The 24,147-nt window shown below is 30.2% G+C and overlaps 1 protein-coding gene across 3 annotated transcripts; it reads right to left on the bottom strand.

Moving 5' to 3' along the window:
- Positions 1–1,399: 1,399 nt before the first annotated feature.
- Positions 1,400–23,999, bottom strand: LOC108557127 (tachykinin-like peptides receptor 99D). 3 transcript variants are annotated; one of them, XM_017913537.1, is made up of 9 exons: positions 23,584–23,865; positions 15,208–15,380; positions 14,990–15,142; positions 12,106–12,280; positions 11,633–11,848; positions 9,158–9,308; positions 2,928–3,124; positions 2,717–2,859; positions 1,400–2,033 (listed from the first exon to the last, which is right to left on the bottom strand). In XM_017913537.1, the coding sequence occupies exons 1-9, from the start codon at positions 23,589–23,591 to the stop codon at positions 1,960–1,962; spliced, it is 1,290 nt and encodes a 429-aa protein (XP_017769026.1). In that variant the 5' UTR covers positions 23,592–23,865; the 3' UTR covers positions 1,400–1,959. The 3 variants fall into 3 exon arrangements, with proteins under 3 accessions (XP_017769026.1, XP_017769027.1, XP_017769025.1); XM_017913538.1 differs by lacking the exon at positions 23,584–23,865 and adding an exon at positions 23,922–23,999 and having other exon boundaries at positions 1,401–2,096; XM_017913536.1 differs by having other exon boundaries at positions 1,401–2,096.
- Positions 24,000–24,147: the final 148 nt, after the last annotated feature.

Below are 24,147 nucleotides of genomic sequence, written 5' to 3'. Positions count from 1 at the left end.
ACGGACACATACATACACCTAGAATGAATATTATACAAATATGTACAGGCCAGATAACATAATTGTGGGAGAACAACGAACGCAACTCATTCAAAGAAGTCGTTAAGCTATGTACAAAACTTGATTAACCCGGTGATACGTTTCAAAAATAAACTATCTTTTTTTTTTTATTAAAATCGTCTCTGTGTATCACATGTTTGGTCGTAGCATCTTGATGCCATTTTCTTATTACAACTACGATATATTAATGGATTTCTTCTCTACCACTTTCCTCTCTCTTCCGAAGCGCTTCAGTTTTCCCATTCGGAATACTCCGAAAAACAAAAAAGAGGAAACAATTAAATATATAGTTATATCTATTTCTCTTTACATACTTAGTATATCCATCCACATCCTTCTAATATTATGTTTTAGTTACATGTATACTTTTTTGTGTGCAAAATTTCAGTGGATTCTTTATTATAATATTTAAGATTTGCTTTGACTTATAGATATGTATATGCCGGGGAGATTTCATAAACTGTCGGCTTGGAGATTATGGTTGTTTATACACAAATGGCGAACAATTTGCGAAATCTCGTTTCTTTCTTTAATACACAGGGCTCTTAAAGTTTATATCGAGAGGATTTTATTTTTAAATTTAAAACGACACCATTATTATATTCATCGAATGATTTACTTAATCTCGTTCACTGTAGTTGAACGTATATGAAAAACATTAAGGAAGACAATGCAATTTAATATATATTAGTTAGAAGAAACTTTTTAACATTCTGATCTCTTCAAATAGTCTTTACATGTAAAATTAGTAATTACACTTAAAATACATTGAAGTAGTGCATTCTTATTTTATACCGGAATTATCTTAACAGATAGTCTTCGACTTACGACAATTTCTATACAAGGCAAGATGTAGATAATTAAAAATAAATTGTTTAATAGTTAAACAAAACTAATGTTATTCAGAAAAATATGACATCTAAGAAATAGTATATTTCAAAGCATGGCTGTAAGTTTGACAGCCTATCTGCATGTATCAATGCGCAAAAGTTATAAAACGGAACAGCTTTTAACACTATCTTTATTGTGTTTGTATATATAACTGCTAAATTGGCGCAAAAAGTATTAATAAAATAATTGTTCCGGGTAATTTATTGTTGAAATTAATATTATTAATAAATTTGTGAATATAATATTGAATACTTTGCCATATACATAATATAAATGTAATGCTTGTATCATTGAATTAAGGCAAGAGTTATATATCTTATTACAAACATAAAATTATTAAAATAAGCAGAAACTTTATATATTTAATCATTTAATTTTAAGTTTAATTATTATCAACTATATCGTAAGTCGAAAACGATAATAATATTTAATTAGTTTTATTAGAATAATAGTAAATTCGAAGCAATTACGAATTATTGGAGTTTTGAAACTTAGGAAAATTTCAAGTGTGTCTAATGATTTCAAAGATAGTTGCAGCAAAGGGAAACCGTGTATGTGGAGCAACATGAAATCGAGCTTTGGCTCACCACATCTGCCCACTTAATGAGTCTGCACCAATTTAATATTTCACATGACATAGTATATCCTCCGAATAAATAAGATCAACCGAGCTGCCTGTTATATAAAAGAGAACGAGTTTCGTGTAGTAAGAAGTAAACGAAAATGTCGACACTTTATACTCTTTTTTTCTATTTAAATACTTGTTAACTATTTTTTTGATTCGCTGTTTCTTTTTCTCCGTTGCAAATCAGTATTACGATTATAGATATTGTGAGCATGGTGACGATGCTGTAGTGTGGTGTATTTGGTAGATAGCTACATCTTAGTTTCTAGTATGGGTCCGTCGCGGAACCCAGTTTGGTTGGTGGTCCGCGAGGCGTGTCCCTATATCCATGTCCGCTGTTGCCGCACTCCGTTGTCCTCCTCCTTGGTGCGGTACTGTTTCTGTCAGGAGAAGCTACGCAGGTCGGTGGTGTCCTTCAAGCGTTTGCTGGTCCTCGACTGGTCCACCAACATCTCATCTGGAATATTTGTGTAGTGAGTATCCTCACTCCTTTGAAAATTATGCCACGTCCTTACTGTACCTAAATAAATAGTACAGACATACTTTAACATCCTCCACACCGCTCGCACACAGCCCTCCCTACTTTATCTCATCTTTCCTTTCATATTATGTTAGTACTGCTATAACTACTACTACTTTATCCAATAATCCAGAAAGCATATTTATTGATTCAATAACAATGATGTTATTATATTTTTAAATGTAGTAGTTGTAAATTAATAATCAATAAGATACTATCTAAATTATTACAAATACTGTCATATCGTAAAATATACCATCCATCAGCGGCAAAGTATCTAATTTGGGATTCTATAAAATCACTATAAAATGTTTTTAATGCACAAAACTATTTGGAATATAACGGTTTTAAGTACGATATTGTATTTTATATCTTACTTAATCCATGACTTAATTTTTTAATGGGTCGTCAAATGACAGCTGCCGTGAACGAGTTAAAAACACGTTATATTCAATTGGGTCGCTTTGCAACTACAAAGAAATATGATATGTCGCGCGATGAAAGTTTGAGAAACGCTGTTTTATATCATGCCGAAAACTTTAAAAAATGTGAATATTATATAGAACGAATGCATTAATTACACTTTTCCGCTAACATATGAATATAATAATAATACAAACCATTTCTGATGATGCGGTTGTGGTCCGGGGATCCTACACACGATCTGCGTCTACTGGTGAAGACCTCTCGCCTCGTCAACGCACCTGGACTCACATTAACGTACGGCAGACACGAGAAAAATTGCTTGAAGCCTCGTCGAAACCTAAAAATCGACAGCGCAAATGCAATTGATAACGGTATCGTTGTGATCGAATATCCATTTATTTTTACCTCGCATTCATCCAGCAGTAAATGATTGGATTGTACATAGAATTACTCATCGCCAACCAGTATATGGCCAGATATGATTCCTGAATGTACGGGGAGTTCGTGATATCCGGAAAATAGGATGTAACTATGAAGTAGGAATGGAACGGAAGCCAGCAAACTGCGAATATGATCACAACGACCATCATCATCTTAACCACCTGCAGAAAAAAAAGTGAAATATAAAAATATAGATAGTCCTTTATTTAATTTACAATGAAAATATATTCCTACATAATACATTGTTTTCAATCTACCTTTAATGTCCTCAATTAATATTAGATAAAATAATTTAAAAAAAAAAACTTATTTTTTATATCAATGCATGTTCTCGAAGTGGCAGAGATCTGCGTACCTGCATTTAATCTCCAAACTGACCGTTGAAGTGTTTGAAAATATGCAGAATAGTTGATATAGATATGAACTTCAAGTGAAGATTAATAGTGGAATCGAGGTAACGATAATGAAAGGTATATGAGATGAACATAAAACAATAATGTTATTTACAAAAAGATATCAAAGTATATATATATATAAGTTATGAAGAAAGGTTATTTAAGAGTGATTGTTTCCGAGATTCGTTCTTGTTTCGTTTTATATCAAAGTTATAAATGTTCTACAAGTCGCTGTTGCTATCAGTAGCTCGGTATTCCTTCAGAGCATCGCGGAGTTGTTGACTTAGTCTCCTTAGGATAATTTTGTCACCTGGGCAGAGTGTTCGCCGGTACACCTTTTTTGCATTCCTTTTTTCTTTGATTAGCTCATAAATTTCAGGTGGTAAATCGTTTTTTGTTGATCCGATGCGCAGGATCACTGGGATGTGATCTGAATCGAGCTCGTCGGCGACTTCAATGCTATACTCCAATGACACGTCTTTTAAAATAGCAATATCAACGACGTCTGGTCCTAGAACTGGATTATGGTAAGTTGGTGAAGCAGGTCCAATCACCAGGGAATTTGTATAATTCATAAACTTCAGCAGCCTACGTCCTTTAGAGTTGGAAACTCTACTATTCCAGGCCGGATGCTTGCAGTTAAGATTCCCGGCTATAACGACTGATTTATTGACGTCCATGAGTTTCTCCAGGTCTTTGATTTGTAGAGTTTTTTTATGAGAATTGTATACAGAGTATAAGTGGAGTGTGCTGCCATCAGCAAAATGCATTGCTATACCAGTAGCTTCTAGATTAGTAAAATGCGGTAACGTAATTGTTTGTTGGTCCATGTTTCTTTTCACGAATATCGCTGTGTCTCCTCCAGGTTTCCATATTCGATCGTAGTTATTTATGTTGGGAACGAAGCATGGTTCGGTGATAAATAACACATCCGCGCGTAGCTTTTCTATGAGTACCTTCAATTCATTATTTCTCGTATGATAGTCGATAGCATTCCAAATGAAAATTTTAATGAATTCAGGTTTTCGTTTTGACATTTTTGCGAATAAAAGTATCTAGCACTCGGAGGTGGGCAACTGTTATCTACCAAGACGATGTTGTTTGTCGGAGACGACGATTTCTCAAACTAAATATCAGTAAAATTAATCTGGTGATAAATCACTCTCATTAACTGCACTTACATCGATTTAACAACACAAATAATATAAAGTATGAACTGATTAGAACCAAAAAGTCAATATCTCTGGGGAGTGGCTTCACACGTAGTGCAAGTAATTTCATTAAAAAAAATATTCTGCGGCGAGTCGGTACTAAAAATGTAAACTTGAGTTAACTCTAACGTTTAGTGGTTAAGCGCATGCGCACGCATATCTAAATAATGCACGGAACTACAATGCCACGTAGTGCGAGGAATAAAACATTAGAGGGCGCTCAATTAATTTGAGTTCATCCGAATTGTAAAGTTATAGAAACGTATTTCTATACTGAGTTGTATTAACACATTACGTTTTATTTCCAAGTATTTGTATAGTTCATAATAGTAATGAAATTTTTAATAAATTATTTCTTTATTTTATGTAACATAATAATAATAAACATAATTTATAATTTGAAGATATATTTCTAATATTTCTAATGATGGTGATCATCATTGTAATGAAGATCTCTACAAAAAAAAACAATAAATTTCGATGATGATGTAAGACTGACCGATTATTTTCAACAAACATTGCATATTTTCATAATAAACTAATAACAGATGATGTCAAGAATATGATTATATTATCTGACTTATGTCGATCCCCAGAACTATGTCATGACTTTTCGACTGATAGTGAAAATGACCTGTCAATGAATTTAATTTATTTTTGATTTTATATACCAAGTAGACAATAGATTTAAAAGGATGTAAGAGGTTTCAGAATTATTTTCTTTCATGATACTGTGGGCCTGTGGGTTCACTTCAGCGTCTACTATGGCGTCTCACTGCAATCCTGTACTGTGTGTAGCAGGGAAATACCAGGAAGAAGAGGTAAGGAATAACGGTACCACATCCCAAGAGTTTATATGATAAGGTTTTCTGTATTCTCCATATTGACATCTTTTTTGCTTTTTTTTAATATTTTTTTTTCCATATATTAAATATTTATTTACAGTGGAAACTCGCTTAACGAGCACCTCGCATAACGAGCATTTCGCTTAACGAGCAAAATGTATTGTAAGAAAAATGACTCGCTTAACGAGCGACTTTTCGCATAGTGAGTGACGATGAGAAGAGAAGTCCCGGATCGCGTGCCTGCTACATCATTTTTGAAATACACATATTATATGTATTTTTGAATATGTTTCACTATACGAGTAAAAATCTGGAAATTTTAGAACTGTATTTTGCTATGAACGACAATATTTTATTGCTTTTGCCTATTAATTGCAACAAAATAAACAATGCAATGATTTTCAAATGTGGAATCAGTTCAGATAATTTGCTCTAATGTAGAGACAAATGTTAAAATAAATAATGTTTTTATATATATATATATATATTTTTTTATGTCGTGTAATTTTATTTACAATCTGTTCATCAATGTGAACATTGAGTAAATTTAAGATCGCGGTTGACATTAGGTAGGTAATCTTTCCCGGTGGATAGTTTACCATTATGATGCTTAGATTTTTAATTTTTTAGTTGGCTTGTAGGTTAACTTCAGTAGTATATTGATGCTCTGCGATTCCACTATTTCCTTTCACTGTGAATCTGCTGCTATCCTTGACACTGTCATTGTTCATCGACTTGGTTGAAGATCCATATGCTGAACCTCATTCATTTTACTGTCCATCTGTGACTAACGATGGCCCTATTGATGCACCGAGAGGGCTCACAAAAGGGCTTGGCAGGATTAGAACTGGCGACTTAACCATTCGGCTATTAGTCGCCCCGTTTTTATATATAAAACAATTTACGGTTACAAAAATGTAAAATATGTGTAATAGTAAATTGGTTATATGACCAATAGCTCTTTGCAGCAGATATTTTTATATTTCAAAAACAAACGTGCATTTACAATAATTGGATTTATATCCGGAATGTTAGTTGTAACGTGCTAACTTAGACGCTTGCAGGAATTATAACAGAGTTTAGTATTCCCTTGCTTTAGCGTCCCATTTGCTCTCTATTCGTTAGAGCGTCACCAGTCTGAACTCTAATAATATCTATTACGACATTGCTTGACCACGACGCTTTGGTTAAATCTGAACTTCCCTAACAATAAACTAGTTAAATTGATTAAAAATAAACTCAATAAATCTGGGCGGAAAGACCTCTGTTGGGCATAATTGTGGTCAATAAAAATGTTTAAATAAAATTTAAAAAAAATAATGATAAAATCTAGATATAAATCTGGATTAATTTAATAATTAATTGAATATCAAAATACAAATATTTTGCATGCAAATTTCAATTACTCAATATAATTAAATTTTATTATAATACAAATTGGTCGTCATTTATATGGTATAAATTAAATGCGCACTGATCCTTATGTAAAATATATTATAAATAAAAATGAGCAACCATTAAATATATTATTTGGTTGTACGGAAAGTTATTTCGTATTTCACAGGTAAATGCGTTAGCAAGAAATATTTGAAACATTATTCACACAATATCTCTTAACATATATTTCTCTATGAGTTTATGTTTTTCTGTGTATCTTAGATTACATTATGTAATTGGTCTCCATTGTCAATATGAAGCAAAACAAACAGTATTTTCGGTGTTAATTAATTAAGAACAAATATTTAAGCATTATATAGATAAAATGCCGTAAGGCTTGAGCGAAGTAGTTGATAAAATCCAGAAATAACCATATTGTACCATATTGGGTTATTCCATGATTTGAGTGAACAAAATGTAATAATAACTGCGATTTATTGCTAGAACGCAATGAAAATGTTCAATTTTTAAAATGACCAATGAAAAATCCATAATTTTCAATCATTGTTTTCATTTCTGCAAAATTCCCTGTATGAATTTAGGAGTATTACAAAACGCACATGAATGAGTTTTTTTTGCTCAGAAAACTGAGTGGTACTGGCTGAATATTATTTTGAAATTGCATAAAAGATAAAAAAAATAGTTAATAAGATTCATTTTTAATACAAAATTTCTATCTTTAAATTTGAATTAAAAATACGAAATTACTTACCGAACAAACATTAACAATATTAATAATTGAAGATTATAAATCTATTATAATTATTAGTATGTTTCATTTTCAATTTGTAAAATTTTAAATATTACAAGTAGTACAAAAAAATATTTGTATATTTTCATGTAAAGTGATTTCGGCAATATATTTTAATAAGACAGAGTCTTGGTTATTTTTGGAATGATTAAGGCTAATAAAAATGAGTAAATAAATAATATTCGAATAATATTGTTATTGTTGTTTATTTTAAATACATATATTTATCTGTATAGCAATAACTCTCATAGTGCGGCTTCGATCAGTCAGGATTCACTATAGTACGGTTTGAAAATAAAATCTAACATTATACAAAAAACATCGTTTTTTTCGCTTTTTGTGTGATTTTAAAGTCCTCGATTAGTCCGGCGAAACCGATTACCCGCACTATTCGAGGCATATATATATTTTTACGTGTAATTTGAAGCAAATCCATTTGAGATACGGCTGATCGGTCATCAATACATTTCTGAAGTATATCAACTATCCATCCATCATTCCATATAATTAACGATAGTATCAGTAGCATGCGATACACTCACATACAAAAAAAAATACCAAAGATTAATTATCCATCGAAACTAAGTTCGGTAGAATCATTTTCTATACACCTATTCACTTTCGCTCTTTATCACTGCTCTTTCCACCCCATTTAATGACGGCATTTCTCATATGCACTTACTTTTTGTTATTAATTTATACAATATAAGATTAGATATTATTATTTTATAAAAATAACAGTATTATAACAAATAATTTAGGAAAGTTATAGTTGCACTACAAATGAAGATGAAATGTTTGAAATAATTTGATTTTGTGCGGGATTGTTTCTGCAATATCTTCTCATTGATTGTATGACCTCGAGATCTTCGTCAATGTAAACAATTAATGGAAATTTCGAGTAAAATATTAGCAACTCGAAAGTTTCAAATTGATTATGCAAGGAATTTAGCAGATGCCAAAGTTTGGCTCCCCTTTGGTTCGCATAATTGCGTTTAAATTTGCAATGTTTCGTGTGAAAGAAACCGCTAATTAACCATTAAAATGACGAGCGAATTACCGAATAGTTCAAATAACATTCAAGAGTTAATTTATAAATAATAAATGTGAAGCAGCAGCCGTGATGATTTTAGCAAATACTGAGAAGCAAATATTAACCGACTACTCGGATTCCAATCTGGCAAGCAATATTGCATCCACATTGCATCCAGCAATTCAAGCTTAATTACGTCAATAACGCAGAGATCCAACTAAACACTTTAACAATTTCAGTGGCGCCATAATGTCATGTAAATAATTGATGACGACCATTCTCCTATATTTTTGTGCGTGTTTGTGTATATACACACAGTGCGGTTACTTACGAACGTTTTCGATTTCACTTAATTAGAGCACGCTTTACCGGATTGATTTTGTAATCGATTAAAGTGCACATGTCGGAAAAACTCATTTGTATTATCAGTGGGTGCGGTTTATTGTCATACGATATCGAAGGCACAAAAAAAATGAAGAGAAAAAAATGAATATATGATGATGATTATTGATTGTTTCCTACCCTTCGCTTGCTCTTAATGTTGTCCATCTGACGCTGAGTGCATTCGCCGATGCTCTGGGAGCCCCAAAGTTCCTTTCCTATGCGGGCGTACGTGTAGGTCATGGATCCAATTGGGACTACATAGGTCACCCACAAATTAAATACGTTGTATCTGCAATGAGCGAACCAGAACACATTATCAAAACCGCAAATTTCGCTATACTCGAAAAGTTAATAACAAAAAAAAATAAGAATTTTGTTTTTAAAAGGTAATTTAGGAAACCCAAGAGAAGTACTGAACATTTTCACTTAACAAAACTATTGTTTATGCAACGCTTGTAAATCCCAAAAGAGAAGGATTCCTCATTTACTGAATAATAGACGAAGACCGATTGTTTGCGAAAATTGCTCAAACAATAAGCAAAATGAAAAGTGTAGCTTTATTATCTTCGTGTTAAAAACATGGATCATGTAAATAAATCAGCATTTCATTCCTTTCCGCACACTTAATGACAATAGGTAATGTTAATTACAATATTAGGGTTATTAATTTTTTGTTTTTTTTTATCGTGATTGTTATAAAATTATTAAAATATATTGTGGATTGGCAATTAATTTGCTGAGAATCACAAGGAAAGATGTAAAGTTTATGGTTTAACAAATTGCACGAATGGTTGGAAATTTTTTACTCAAAATAAAGTGAAGTTGGCATAAAGATGGCAGATGGTCATTGGGCAAAATGGAAAATATATAAATTATTAAAATTCTTTCTTGAAATACTATTTCTCACTACAAATCCGAAATTAATGCATTTCGTGGATTCGACTTTTATTTGAAACAATTCTTGGGATCAGGGAAGGATTTTGGCAATTCCAAATGTTGAAATTTTGCTGATATAAGGTGCCTTTATGATGATTGATTATGTGTATTTTAATAAATTTTAACATTTTATCAATAATTATTTCCACTATATTTAGCAATATTTTTAAATTATTATTTAAATCTACAAAATGTTAAACTTAAACTTAGTGCTTGAAATACTTTAGTAATTGCATTTGTTAAATAAGAAAACATATTTTTAATTAAAAGCGTATATAAAATGTATTTATAAAATTAATAATATATCGCGCAATTCATAGGACAAGAGGAATATTAAAAGAATGAACAAATAAAAATAAAACTTGTTATTTAGAAGATAAACTGAAATAGTTTTCAAATTATTCATTTTCTCCAAAAAGTAGGCGATGGCAATTTCGTAAAACTGGAGTGGAGAGTTTTACTGCAAATTGTAACTCATGCATATACTGAAAATCAGCATAATGTTATAGGTTAGACCACTCCGCTTTTGAATATATTAAGTTTACTGGGCAACATACTATGAATGGACAAAATATAATAGGTTTCAAAGCAAAAGTGCAAAATGACTTGGCGGTAAAGTTAATCGAAATTTAAGTGCAGTTGAATTGCAAGTGAGCAAGTAGAAATAGGAAATTGAATAATAAAACAAATATTACTGTTATATTGTTTAAGTTATTAATACAATTTTATATTAACTACCGATTGTAATTTATAATATTGTATTATTCACACTTAAATATATTTACGTAACGTCATATAAAATAATAAGATATCTAAGAAGTTTAGGTTAAATTTAAATTGGTTCACCAAATAATAGTTGCCACCTTACGTCAAAGCGAAAAATTGGTAAAATACTCTTAGTTATCATCAGTATTTTTCTATTTTTCGTAGTACTTATAATAAATATTTTTATAAAATTGAAGTGTACCAACACTAACTAGCATTTGAATAATATCTTTTAGAATAACGTTTCTCAACCTAAATTCTATCGTGACATATATCACATTGTGTTAAAGCGATGAACTGGTGATATACTCTTTGCAATTTGTTCACAATACAACAAATTTGTTGGATCGCATGTCAAATGGTTTTACAATTTAAATTAACTTGTTAAATATAATTGTATATTTAAATATATTTTAGGAAATTTACAAGAAATGCAAGAAATAAGATAATTTCAAAAATTAGTAAAATAAGACAGAAGTAAAAGACCTAATTCGGACCAATTACAATTTGTAAATAATATCAATAAATAGGAATATAATAAATTTTATAGTTTTATGAAGTATATTTTATTTCCATTTTTGTTCCATAAATAGTAAATAAATTGAAAAAATGATGAATTTGTTTACAAAAAAAAAGTATTTTTGTTATTTAGATCTATTATTTATTTATTGAGACGGAAGTCTTTGTAGATCTAAAATATTGTTTATTAATGTTTAAATTCTATAATTCAAAAACATTTTTTTCTAAAGTGGAGCATTCTTTAATTTCTGCCTGTTGACTTTTCAAAATTGCATTTGCTTCGATAGTTAGTTTCAATAGTTAGTTTCTTTAGAAAATCCTAATCTTTACATTCAGGTTTACTTCATATGTTTATTAGTATGGATTAGATTAATAAGAATTAATTGTACTTACATGTATTCATATAGAGATTCGTTGGTGGCACCATCTGGCCACTGAGCGTAGCATATGACACGTTCTTCTCCATTCTTGTATTTCTCTGTGAACGTAGTGAATACGAAGAGATAAGGACTGGAGATGGCGATACCCAGAACCCAAGTGGACATAGCCAAACAGAGCGTAACGGATCTGCCCATTCTTGGCCTCAACGGTGTCATTATGGCCATGTACCTTAAGACGAACAATATTGATTTGGTTATATTAAATTTAGACTTGGATTGAATCCTCCGGGGCGTCCTTAAAACTCACCCCGAAAAGATGTATCAAATATTATTTAAATTTATTCATAACCAGCATTTGAATATTCATAATCATTATTTCCTGTAATCCGTCGAACTTCGCATCCGTCGTGCACAATACACGATAGAGGAAAAGTATCGGTCGATTGTCGTAAAGTAAGTTTACAAGAATGGATGTGCATTTGTTACCTGTCGATGGAGATGGCCATCAGTGAGAAGACGGAAGCGCAAATGGAGAGCATGGCGATGAATTGCGATATCTTGCAGTACAGCCTACCGAAGGGCCAATGCGAGTTCAGCATGTACACGTAGTTGAAAGTCACATTTAGCGTGGAAACCATCGTGTCTGCCACCGACAGATTCACTGTGGGGAAAACATGTTGAAAAACAAACTAGAAAATCTTTTTTTTTATACATATACACATATATATATACAGTATTACACACTTTCCCACTTTGAGCGAGTTAAGTGTCCTCTAGTTGTTCGGGAAAACGGGACGGATTCTGTTTTGCTCTGTTTTTTTTAGGAAAATAAAATTTGTAAAAGAATACATTTCGCTGTTATTTACAGCAACATAACGCTATTAAATAATACATTTTAATACTTTCTAACGCTTTTAATTATTCGGACTATTTTTTTTGTATTAATCAATTGACAATTTGCAATCGAATATATTACTTTAGTCAAATATAATAATATTTATCTTTTACAAAATATAAAATTCTAAGGAATTATTGATTGCTTTATTGCTCTATGCGATATTTGTTACAAATATAATTAATAATATAGATTCTAGCTGAAGTTTGTAAAGTCTCAACTTTTGGAGTGCTTTAAGTTTTGTTTATAAACTAGTTCGATAAACTTTATCTTTTTGTATTTGTTCTATCAAATATTGGATAGTATGCAAACTTAGTAATTTGATGGATTTATTAAGCTTCATTATATAACATTAAATTATTATTTCTTGGTATTTCTCAGATAATCATAACAATAATGTTCTTGTACTATTTATTGATATTCGATTTTGATTAGTGCATAGCAATAATATTTTATAACTTAAATGCTTATTGCAATAAACATCCAAATAATAACGTATATAGAAAATAGAAATGATAATTATGAACTGCAGTTGTTTTCTTAGAGATAATATAATAATTTAAATATAATAATCAATCTGGATCTAACTATTCATTTAGTAATACTTTAAGTACCGACGCTTCATATTTACCTACTCGTATTCGTACCAAAATTCTACATAAAAAATGGTATTAATTTATTGAATATTAAACAACATTTGCCAATTTACATATCTTACAAATTATTAAAATATGTGAACAGATTTTTCTAGTTTTGTTTATAATTACATCCTTGGTATTTTTTGGTGCGTTTGAATTTGAATTTATTTTTGTTGATGTGTTTGGTGTATGTTTATAATCAGAATAAATTCAGTCTTCCAAATCACTCGGAATAAATGTCTATTATACCATATTTTTTTATGTCGTGTAATTTTATTCATCAATTTGAACATTTAAGATCGCGGTTGACATTAGGTAGGTAATCTTTCCCGGTGGATAGTTACCATTATGATGATTTATTTTTTATTTGTAGGTTAGCTGTCGTCTTGTAGGTTAACTTCAGTAGTATAATGATGCTCCGCGATTTCAATATTTCCTTTGACTTTGAATCTGCTGCTATCCTTAACACTGTCATTGTCCATCCACTTGGCTGAAGGTCCATATGCTGAACCTCATTCATTTCACTGTCCATCTATGATGACAAAGGGCCTGGTTTGACTGGGATTTGAATTTGTGGCTACAGGCACGTGTGTGGGGCAACTTAACCATTCGGCTATTAGTCGACCCTTGATACCATAATTCAAAATATTTTCGTCTTCGTTATTCGTGTATAAGGACTCATATTTTTTTGTATCGATTGTTTAATTTTAAGAAAATAAATATTCATAATTAACTAGTCTTGGAAAGTAAGCCAGCTGTCATATTTTTAAGGAATAGTCATAAGTGATAATAGTGATGTGATAATAATTTCTATGACAAATTGTCAATCAAAATACCCAAGTACTTTTAGTATTAGGTAGTATACTATCTATTAAATTTATTATAATTACGACTAATTATCATTATAGTTGTTGCCACATAAATGAAAATAAAAGAAATCTTAACATAAGTGGATTTGCATTTATTTGTGTTTTTTTTATTCAAATGAAATTTAGATGTTAATATAGTATTTAATATAATTAATTGATATTGTTGAGATTATGTAAGTTAATAATTAAATATTCTTGGTATAAGACAATTATTGACAATAATGTATGTTTACGACCATCATTTTAATCTCAATTAGAGTTTTGCTATATATTAGATTATTTCATATTTCGATTCATAATGAATTGAACTATTCGAAGTTTCTTTAAACGGGAAATGTAGATTTAAGCAAATTAAGATTATAATTATCAATAATAATAAATATAATTTTCTTTCCGCTTAAATTTATGAAATATTTGATTTAAAGTTAATATATGTAATATGTTATAATTTATTTCATTCCTTTTACATTTTTCTTTAAGTGAAGATAGGATTTTCAAAGATTGTCGAGTGAATATTGAAGACTTTATAAATTTATCAAGATTTCTAGCATATATTTTTTAAATTTACATCTATCCATCAAAAATATGCAATATTTTATATTGTGATATTTTATAACTATAAATATTACTATATAATTTAACTAAGATTTAAAAACTATAAAATAAAATCTGTAATTAATCATGTAAATGTTATTAATGTCATAGTTAAATATCCGTTTTATATGCGTTATCAACATTATTAGACAAAGTAATTTTGCCGACTTGACACCTAGGAAGTTATCACCTAACAACGCACGGAACACAGCGTTAAATGGACCGTACGTCCTGAGCGTGAGAGATTTATTAGCCCCGGTCAATTTACCTTGACCGCACGGAAATGTATCTTTAAAATGGATGAGGTAGATTTGCATTGATCTTGGGCGGATCTCCTGCATTCACTATAACCCCATCAAACAAATGAAACTCACAGAGAAAATAGTTGGTGACTGTGCGCATCCTCTTGTGGGCCAGAACTATCCAGATGACTATCAGGTTTCCTCCGGTGGCCACCACCACCATTCCAGCAAAGAGCGTACTCCAGAGAACCTGTCTCCATACCGGCAGTATGAACTGGTTACTATCTGCAAAACAAAGGAAAAGCTCGTAAACAATGTCCTGCTTGGAGGTATTAGACAATGGGTCTCACCGGGGATGAAAAATGAGTCGTTGGTATAGTTGTAATTCAGAGTTGAGTTCGAGCTGTCCATCTGCATTAACGCCGCCGAGTCGTTCATCTTCGCGAACTGAACCGAATCGCTCACAATCCTACAACCTTCTGCTCTTCCGGACGTCGCCGCTGATTGCACGCAAGTCCATGTCCTGTAATAGAAGAGCAATTCGCAATGAGAAAGCAAACAGGATAATGAACTTATGATTACCGTCCGACCAATGAATATGCAGATAAGATTAGATAATATTAAAAAATAATAATCATAATAAAAAAAGGAGCATGCATAGGATGCGGGTGGAGAAGAGGAAGTGGCCAACCTAGCTAGCTATTACGGATGAAATGCAAGAAGAGTTTTTCCAGCGAAATGCATTAAATGTCGATTAATCAATACACGTCCAGTGAACGCATTATTCTAATTAGCCCATAAAGCTCAATATTCTCAAGAGGAATTAAAATAATCATTTTTACTGGATCAATATGCCAGAGAGATACTCCTCCTTTAGTTGTTTATTTGATTGTTATGCAAGAGTGCGTGCGTCAATTCCGTGTACATATAAACAAATGAAATATTGATAAACAATGAAGATTGGTTGACTGCGCAGCGAAGGCTTGCATGTTTTTTTTTTGTTGTTGTTGAATGTTTGTTATTCATGTATGTTTCATTAAATTTTGAACATTAAACATTTAAAATCGCCGCAATGTCATCGTCGTTCTCCGGTCGGCCGATTTTCAATTAGGTTCCTTAATTAATATTCACCGCAAATGTGTTTTTTTTATGTTTCAGGGCTGAACCGCATCATTTTAGTACGTCAACTGTATCCAGTTGTCCGACATACGCCATTGTTCAATATTAATTGAATACGCACATGCACAGACAGATTCATGTTTTATCGTAGAACATTTATATATTGATTAAATACTTACAAATTTAGACTAAGCATAATTATTTGTAAAATATTGAGAAAGGTTAACATATTTATATTATCTGTTGATTTAAATAACTAAAAATAAGGGTAAAAGATGGTAATGGTATTGTATCCAACTTTCATAAGAGTATAAGCACATATAAATATAATATAAATTTTCTAGTCGATAACCCTTTTTATTTAAACAAATATAAAGATACGTTTACGAAAACTTCTAATCGATACAGTTTTTCACGCTGATTTGTCAATTTATAAATTAAGCCCAATCACAACTCCCACCCAATATTAATAATAATTAACTTTGTAAGTAGAAAAATTTAGAACTAGTGTCAATGAATCAGATTTAAAAAAAAAATAAAATCAACAACTAAAATATTTTCGAAAAACATTTAAACAGTAAGTGTACAAATTAAAACTTCGTGATAATTTAAGTATACAACGAAATAATTTATGTATGCAAAAAAAGTTTAGAAACTCCTTGGAAATACCTACAGCATGGCCCTCAGCAACGTCTTCTCCAAGGGACTCAGCAAAAAAATTGGAATGTTTTTCTATGTAAAATATTATTTTGTCCAATCATTAATTTAATGTCATCTAAAACATTTTTAATTTGTTCATTTAAATGAATTTGAATTTTTTTTTAGTTAATTAGCGTAATTTTGTATCGTTTCGATCACACAAATAATTAAAAAATAAATACAAGTAAAGGTAAACATATATTCAACAATATGTTTGCTTTTGTTGTATTAATTAGCTTGAAACCCAATTGCTTCTGTTTAGCATTCTAATTATCACCAGTAAGTGAACTCAAGTTGCATCGTAGAAGTTTATTTGCAAATTTATGATATTGTTTGTAGAAAAATATTTATATATATTATATAAAATACATAAGATTTCTTTATGTATATTTTGTGGTCTTAAATAATCGGTATTTGATAATATCGTATCTGGAAAATATCAAGATATTCATTTGATTTTGTTATACTGGAAACATTATTTACGGTGAATTTAAAAAAATGTGTTTATCATACTACCGTTATTTTAATGTTAACATTTCTAAGTAGTCATACCTCGATTTACAAATAAGTCATCATCATTTTCTTAATGAAGTTTTCTTAATTTTATAACGTTCTTTTAAACGAAATCTATTGATTATCAGAAATAACGTTAACCGAGGTTTGATTATAAGGGGTGTCCCAACAAGACTGGAAAATCAAAATTTTAAATAACAATTTATTTGTAAGAAAATACCGAAATTTTGCTTTAATCGTAATGTAGTCATGTGGAAATTATGTATGAAACAACACATCTGATAAATGTTCTTCTCGGCGTTGCTGGCTGGCACAATTGCGTTATTTTGACGACATTCACAATCACGATTTGGCATAACTTGGGTTGGTTTTCAGTGATACAGCGTCTAATCTAACAAGTAAAATTGCTGTATTTGGAAAAACCCACATGTGTTTCATGAGAGGCATCGTTGGACCATTCCTCTTCGTAAACACTGCCGGTAATGCAATAACAGTCAATGGCGAACGATAACCCAGTTTGTGGCTCAAATGGTGGTGTATCTCTCGTTTGGGCGACCAGAATTGGCTGTCTAGATCGTGCGATTTAACGCCTTTGGACATCTTTGTCTCGAATTTTTTGAAGTCAAAAGTTTATGTCAACAAATCCACGATGACCCAAGCCTTGAAGATGGAGATTATACGCTGTATCGCTGAAATCCGTCTCTCTATCACAGCCGTGGGTGGCATTTATTGGATGTGTTGTTTCATACATAATTCCTACATGTCTACTTTACGATTAAATAAAATTTTCTCAAAAACGTGTTTTATTTAAAAATTAGATTTACCACTATTATTGGTACACCCTATATTATTTTCTCTATATGATGATATTCCAAACAAGTTGTTCGCATTAATGATTATTTTATTTACAAGAATTACTGTTTTTATTTTAGATAATTATTCTTTTATCATAAATGATATCTTATTAACTGTAAAAGTTCTCATGGATTTATACATCAGTCAAGAAACAACTAAAAAGGCAACACCGAGGAAATAAGAAATTCAGTTTTACAGTAAAAGCTTGGATAATTATTCTTTTATCATAAATGATATCTTATTAACTGTAAAAGTTCTCATGGATTTATACATCAGTCAAGAAACAACTAAAAAGGCAACACCGAGGAAATAAGAAATTCAGTTTTACAGTAAAAGCTTGGTAATTGAGTTAAAAATTGGACCTCCCCAGTACGAACTTTGTATACTTTTTCATGTTATTGTTTACAATTACAGGAATAAGAGAATAAAAACTGCGCTAATTTTTTTTGTCCCTTTTTTCCGCTTTAACGAAGCCGAGTTTTGCATGGCTGATGGGACCAGAGCGGCGCTGGCTAATTAAACGGGGACGGGGAGAGAGATCCGATGCGGCCAGAAAATGAAATGAAATTAGCGTTTTAATTTTAAGCCTCACGCGAAAAATAAAGAAAATAACATTTCGAAATTACACGGTATTATGAATATGGATATTTTCGGTTGGTGCAAGCATTCAGGTATTTATAAAATTCAAGTAAATTATATTTGATTGAATGTAATGCTAATACATGCAAGTATATTTGAATAAAGTGTAGCCTAAGTAATTGTTATAGTTGGGTTTCATGTATGTTTCGCACATGGTGATGTGTGTATAAATATATGGAACAACAGCTGTGACCTTGATCGTAACTGAGAATAAATGAATAGTAAGGTGTAACGTACAAAGTGGTCTTGTCTTTGATTTGGTAATAACATTGGCCGATTTATGACCGTCCCAACGATTGAGCCCACACAATGTGCCGTGCATACGCCAATGGAGGAGGATGAGTGAAAATGGGACCTTATTACACGCAGACGAACGTGGATTAAGTAATTGCTTCAATTTAGAACAATCTCCATGTCCAAAAATACCAATTCCATTTCTGCCAAGCGCCTTCCTCGATATTTGGATTAATTAACGCGTTTGCACGGTTCACCTGCATAATCCTATTAAGTATCGTCGAATGAATTTAGAATTTGCAAGTAATCGCTAATACAAATAACAATAATAATATTCGTTCGAAATGTATATAACTAAGAGCAATCTTTGATTGAACTGGGTTGAACCGTACGTTCATCATCTTCGCAATGTACAGCTGCAAATTAAGGGACTTATTGACTTGTATGGCCATTAAAGATAACGAACCCTTCCTTTCACCCAGTTATACAGGATGGCTGACTCGAGAGATGCAGGAAAACATGCACTACACTCCAAACTTAATTGCATAACTTCCCTTCAACATATATTTACTATTTCGATTGGAGCTAATGCCATTGGCAATAGAATTATATGTCAGATATTTTTCTTTTTAACTATTTCAAATGGATAAACAATATACATTTCTCTTTGGAGTAAATTAAAACTCATACTTTGAATTAACTTACACTTATTTACATCATTCATATGATCGCTGAAAGTAATTTCTATTTGGAAAATTGAAAAAAGGATGTACTGAATTAGTAATTTAGCAAATATTATATTACTTAAAATATACATTTTCATTACATTACAAGAAAACGAGAAGTAAATATAAAATAACATATAGATTCATTGAGTAAAAATAAATCCACCAAACTTAAATTATATTACCTTTTAGAAAGGAATCAAAGATGTATTTTGGTAGTATAAATATACGGCTTGTGACAATAGAAACCAAATGGGACTATGAGCCAAAAACAACCTATTAAAAGGTCGACCTGATTATTATCTAAATGTAGAATTTACATACAATACATAGCAGTTAATTATTATATGAAATTGTCTTCACTTATCAATATTAAATAATATTTCAATGTTACAAAATCTGTCAAATTATCTACTATCTATTAATTAAATACTTTTAGGATCTTTACCTAATACTTTATGGGACTTATTCAAATGCCATTATATTTAGAGAAGCAATATAACTGTCATAAACAGATGTCCCTTTAAACTAGACTAAATATACCTGAGTGCGGACAAGCACATGCAGCACACACAACAATAATGATAGTGAAATGTATTGTTTATGGTGGATTCCGGCCCTTCGGGCTACTTGTATTGTAATTTTTATATTACTTCAAATTAGTGCTGTGAAACCGGACTAATCGAGGTACTAATTACAAATAAAATATACCGCACATAGAAACTAGACTGTATAAAGAAACTTATAATTTTATGTAGTTTTTTTTTTTAAATTAGGATTTGTATTTAGTAGGTTTTGAAATTTTGAAACTAGACAATAGTAAATCCGGACTGGTCGAAGTCCTACTATGTGGGATAATTCTGTATATAATTAATATTTTAGAACTAGTTTTATGGTATTGAACATTACTTATAATAATTGACTTCATATCTATTGTCATTTAATTGTTTTTTTCTCTGTTGTTAGTTCTACGCTTTTCGCAATAGTTTTACATTTATAAATGATAATAATATATTTATGCAAACTTCTTTTTATAACCAGTTTCTGTTTATTATTCGACATTATAAGGGCTATAATAAGATTTTTATTAAGCCATATAGTTCATCCGTATTAGAAAATTTCCTATTTCAAAATAAGACTATGAAAATCGAAACGCACTTATCGCGGAGAAGACAAATCAATTGTAACATATGACACGCGTAAATAAATTAATAGTTAGAATATAATAACAGCAATTAGCATGAAATTGTTAATCAATAATTTTGTCTCTATTTAATATCATAATTTTTATATCGTATGTCAACGGTAAACTAAAATAAATACTTGAATAAAATTTGAAGATATTAACAATTATTGATCTTTCTGTGGAAGTTTACATAATATTTCTCACTTTGCAAAAATTCCCATGATTAATAAACTAGCGTTAAAAATGAGATATTATTAATCAATAATGTTGTTGTTGAAAGAACGAATTATTATTAAGTATCCGTAATCACATTTGATTGATTATTTTTTCTTAATGTAATTTTAAAAATCTTTAATATCTTACAAATTAATTTTATATATGAATTTCAAAATGTGCGACTTAATTGTAAAATTAATTATTATTGCCTTTGAAATGCACATATTTTATCTGATAATACTCGAACCATATAATATAATATAGCAGCAAAATATATACAGAAAGTTTAATTATGCAGCCAGTAGTCTCGTTTTCCAGGAATATATTTACTATTTTGATTCGACCGAATGGCAGGCTTGTATTTTCTTTGAATCCAAATGATCGAAATAATTTCATGTATATTTGAATACATATATATATTTTTCTATACAAACATTTCTATTGAATTTAATTAGGAACGAATTTATATAAAAGCATTAAAATATATCAATTCTTTACATCGTTCCGAGTAAAAAGAGTAAAGTCGTTAGCCCTTTAATCAGATGTTATTTAGAATTATTGATATATTGTAATGAAAAGGCGATCATTTGAGTTTATATCAAAATAAAAAATCTCGATTGTTGCTATTAATTGCCTTTTTCTTCTTCTTTATTTTAACAGTTATGTTTAAATTATCTGCGATTTAAATCTTAATATATTTTAATTTATTTGAAATTAATAATGTATATATAATGTTTATTGCATCAATCATACAAAAAAACATATACTGAAATAAAAAGAACAAAATAAATATATATAATTTGAAAAAAGTCAACTGATACATTGAGAAGCTGTTATTTTATCAAAGTAGATGAGCACCACATAGTGCAAATAAAATAGTACTTTATTATTGACAATTTTATATATTTTGAACATTAATCAAATTTGATAAAAATCAAAGATTATCGATTTAAATCTGTGTTTAATTCATTTACTTTTTAGTAATCTATTGTTGCATGAATTAAAATTATTTGTGTTTTGTTTATCTTCCATGAAACAAGTTCCTATACATATTTATTGCATTCAGCACAGATCGCTTAATAATAACAAAAAAAAACATTATCAATGTCATTTAATCACCTTTTTCAATCTTTGTTTGTTAATATTATTTCGACAGGAACGTATTTAATTTCACTATCATTTTATTTTTCTTTGTTGGTAAGAAAGTTTTCTATTTTTCACTTAAAACATCCTCTTCATCCACATTTTTGAAGCTTATAGATTGAGTCATCTGTAAAGAGTCTCCGTCAATCAATCACCAATCGGATGATTGTCAGTCGATGGCCTTAAATTGGATTTGTTTTTATATAAAATCCGGCTTCAAATTGTGGATTAAGTTATATCGAACCTTCGTTATTACAGGTAACTTTATTCCAGGTATGACTATATTGTCGTGTCTCAGGGTTGGAAAATCGGGTTACTGGAATATTTTCTTCGGTTCTCTGTTATGGACTTTTAGAGTTTATAAATAATTAATCTAACGAGTTTTTACTTGTGTCTTAAATATTTGTTAAAGACTTTACTTTATTGTATCTACTATGGTTATTAGCTGCTATTTCCTTAACGATAAGTCTAAGACTATGTAGTTGTTCTTTTAACGATACTTCTATGAAAAATTACAATTATTTATTCTATGTATAAAATCAACTATACAAATGTTCTTATCGGTCATTGCTCTCGATGGAATGCAACCTTAGTGGTTGGACACAGCAACATATTGTAATTTTCTTATTTATGCAAACAATTTAACTCACGACCATTTCAATGTATTTAATTATATATGAGAATATACATTCTAGTATTCTTTTTGATATTATTTGTTATTTTTTTTTATTTGTTGTTGGTATAAAAAATAAGTTTTAATCTTAGTTTTATTTATGTAAAACTATTGCAACACATTATTAATTTCAATAACAAAAACAATATTTATTACAGAAATTATATAACGAATTACAGAGAGAATTGAGTATATAGATTATAAATAATTATACAAAAAAAAAGTTAATACATAATTTTTCTGTGACTTTTTCAATTCTTAATAAACTAGCGTTAAAACCTCTTATAGTGCACAATTTATGTTAAAATCATAAATGTGTCTCTCTTCAAGACTTCTTAATTTTAATAACAAAAGCTATATTGATTACTACAATTATATATAAATAATTACAGACAAAATTAAATATATAGATTATAAATAATTATACAAAAAGAACGAATAATACATGATTTTTTCTGTGACTCTTTCAATTCTCAATAAACTAACGTTAAAACCTCTTACTGTGCACGATTTATGTTAAGATCATAAATGTGTCTATACACTCTTCAAGACTCCTCCCACAAAGAACCATTTTCAATGCCCCAAAATTGTAACCTAGTCTGCTCTCACCCTTACTGGAATAGAAATAGACCTTAGAGATTAGTCTTAGTTGTTACATTATGATGGTTGGATGATTCGAATATTACTTGCTTAATTTATGGCTGGACATTTGCATATAATATACCTTTTCATCAGTATTACGACAAGACCAGAAGTATTCTACAGTGACAATATTTGTTCCGTAATTTTATATGTGTGTGAGAAATTGTGATAATGTGTACCAAATGTCAATTGTAACTTGTTGTGAGGATAGTATATGTTTCTTCTACTTCAGTTGGAAACCTCCTGTGCCGTTAGTATATGTTTAATTTCTCTGAGTCTAATCATTATGAACAGTGAGTGTAATCAGTTTCGCACTGTTTGAAACTAAATTAGCCGAGGATTTTAAAATCGCACAAAAAATACTTGACTGTATAAGTTATGTATAAAAATTAATTATGTATTGAAATTTTATACTCGTACTACAATAAATCCGCACTAATCGAAGTCGCACTATGCCAGGTATTCTTTACATACAATTGTTCACATTGTTCTGTATTCAGTGTATTTATTAATACTACACACTTTGATCATTTGTTGTGCTCTATGTAGGTTTATCACAGAATTTGGATCACTGCCAACAACATAAAAATAATTTGCTAAAAATAAATATAATCTACATCTCGTAAAATTGAAATTTAACAAAATA

This window comes from Nicrophorus vespilloides, unplaced genomic scaffold, assembly GCF_001412225.1.
Source record: "Nicrophorus vespilloides isolate i.1.1-1 unplaced genomic scaffold, Nicve_v1.0, whole genome shotgun sequence".
NCBI lineage: Eukaryota > Metazoa > Arthropoda > Insecta > Coleoptera > Silphidae > Nicrophorus > Nicrophorus vespilloides.
Note: the sequence above shows the minus strand (reverse complement) of the source record. Positions and strands in the feature narration are given on the sequence as shown.

What these genes read in the sequence shown, in the direction of transcription:
- LOC108557127 (XM_017913536.1), bottom strand. An exon ending in AGTCACCAACTATTTTCTCT is followed by an intron (nt 12,281 to 14,989) that starts GTGAGTTTCATT and finishes TTTTCCCCACAG; the next exon opens with TGAATCTGTCGGTGGCAGAC. An exon ending in GAATCTCTATATGAATACAT is followed by an intron (nt 9,309 to 11,632) that starts GTAAGTACAATT and finishes CGCTCATTGCAG; the next exon opens with ATACAACGTATTTAATTTGT.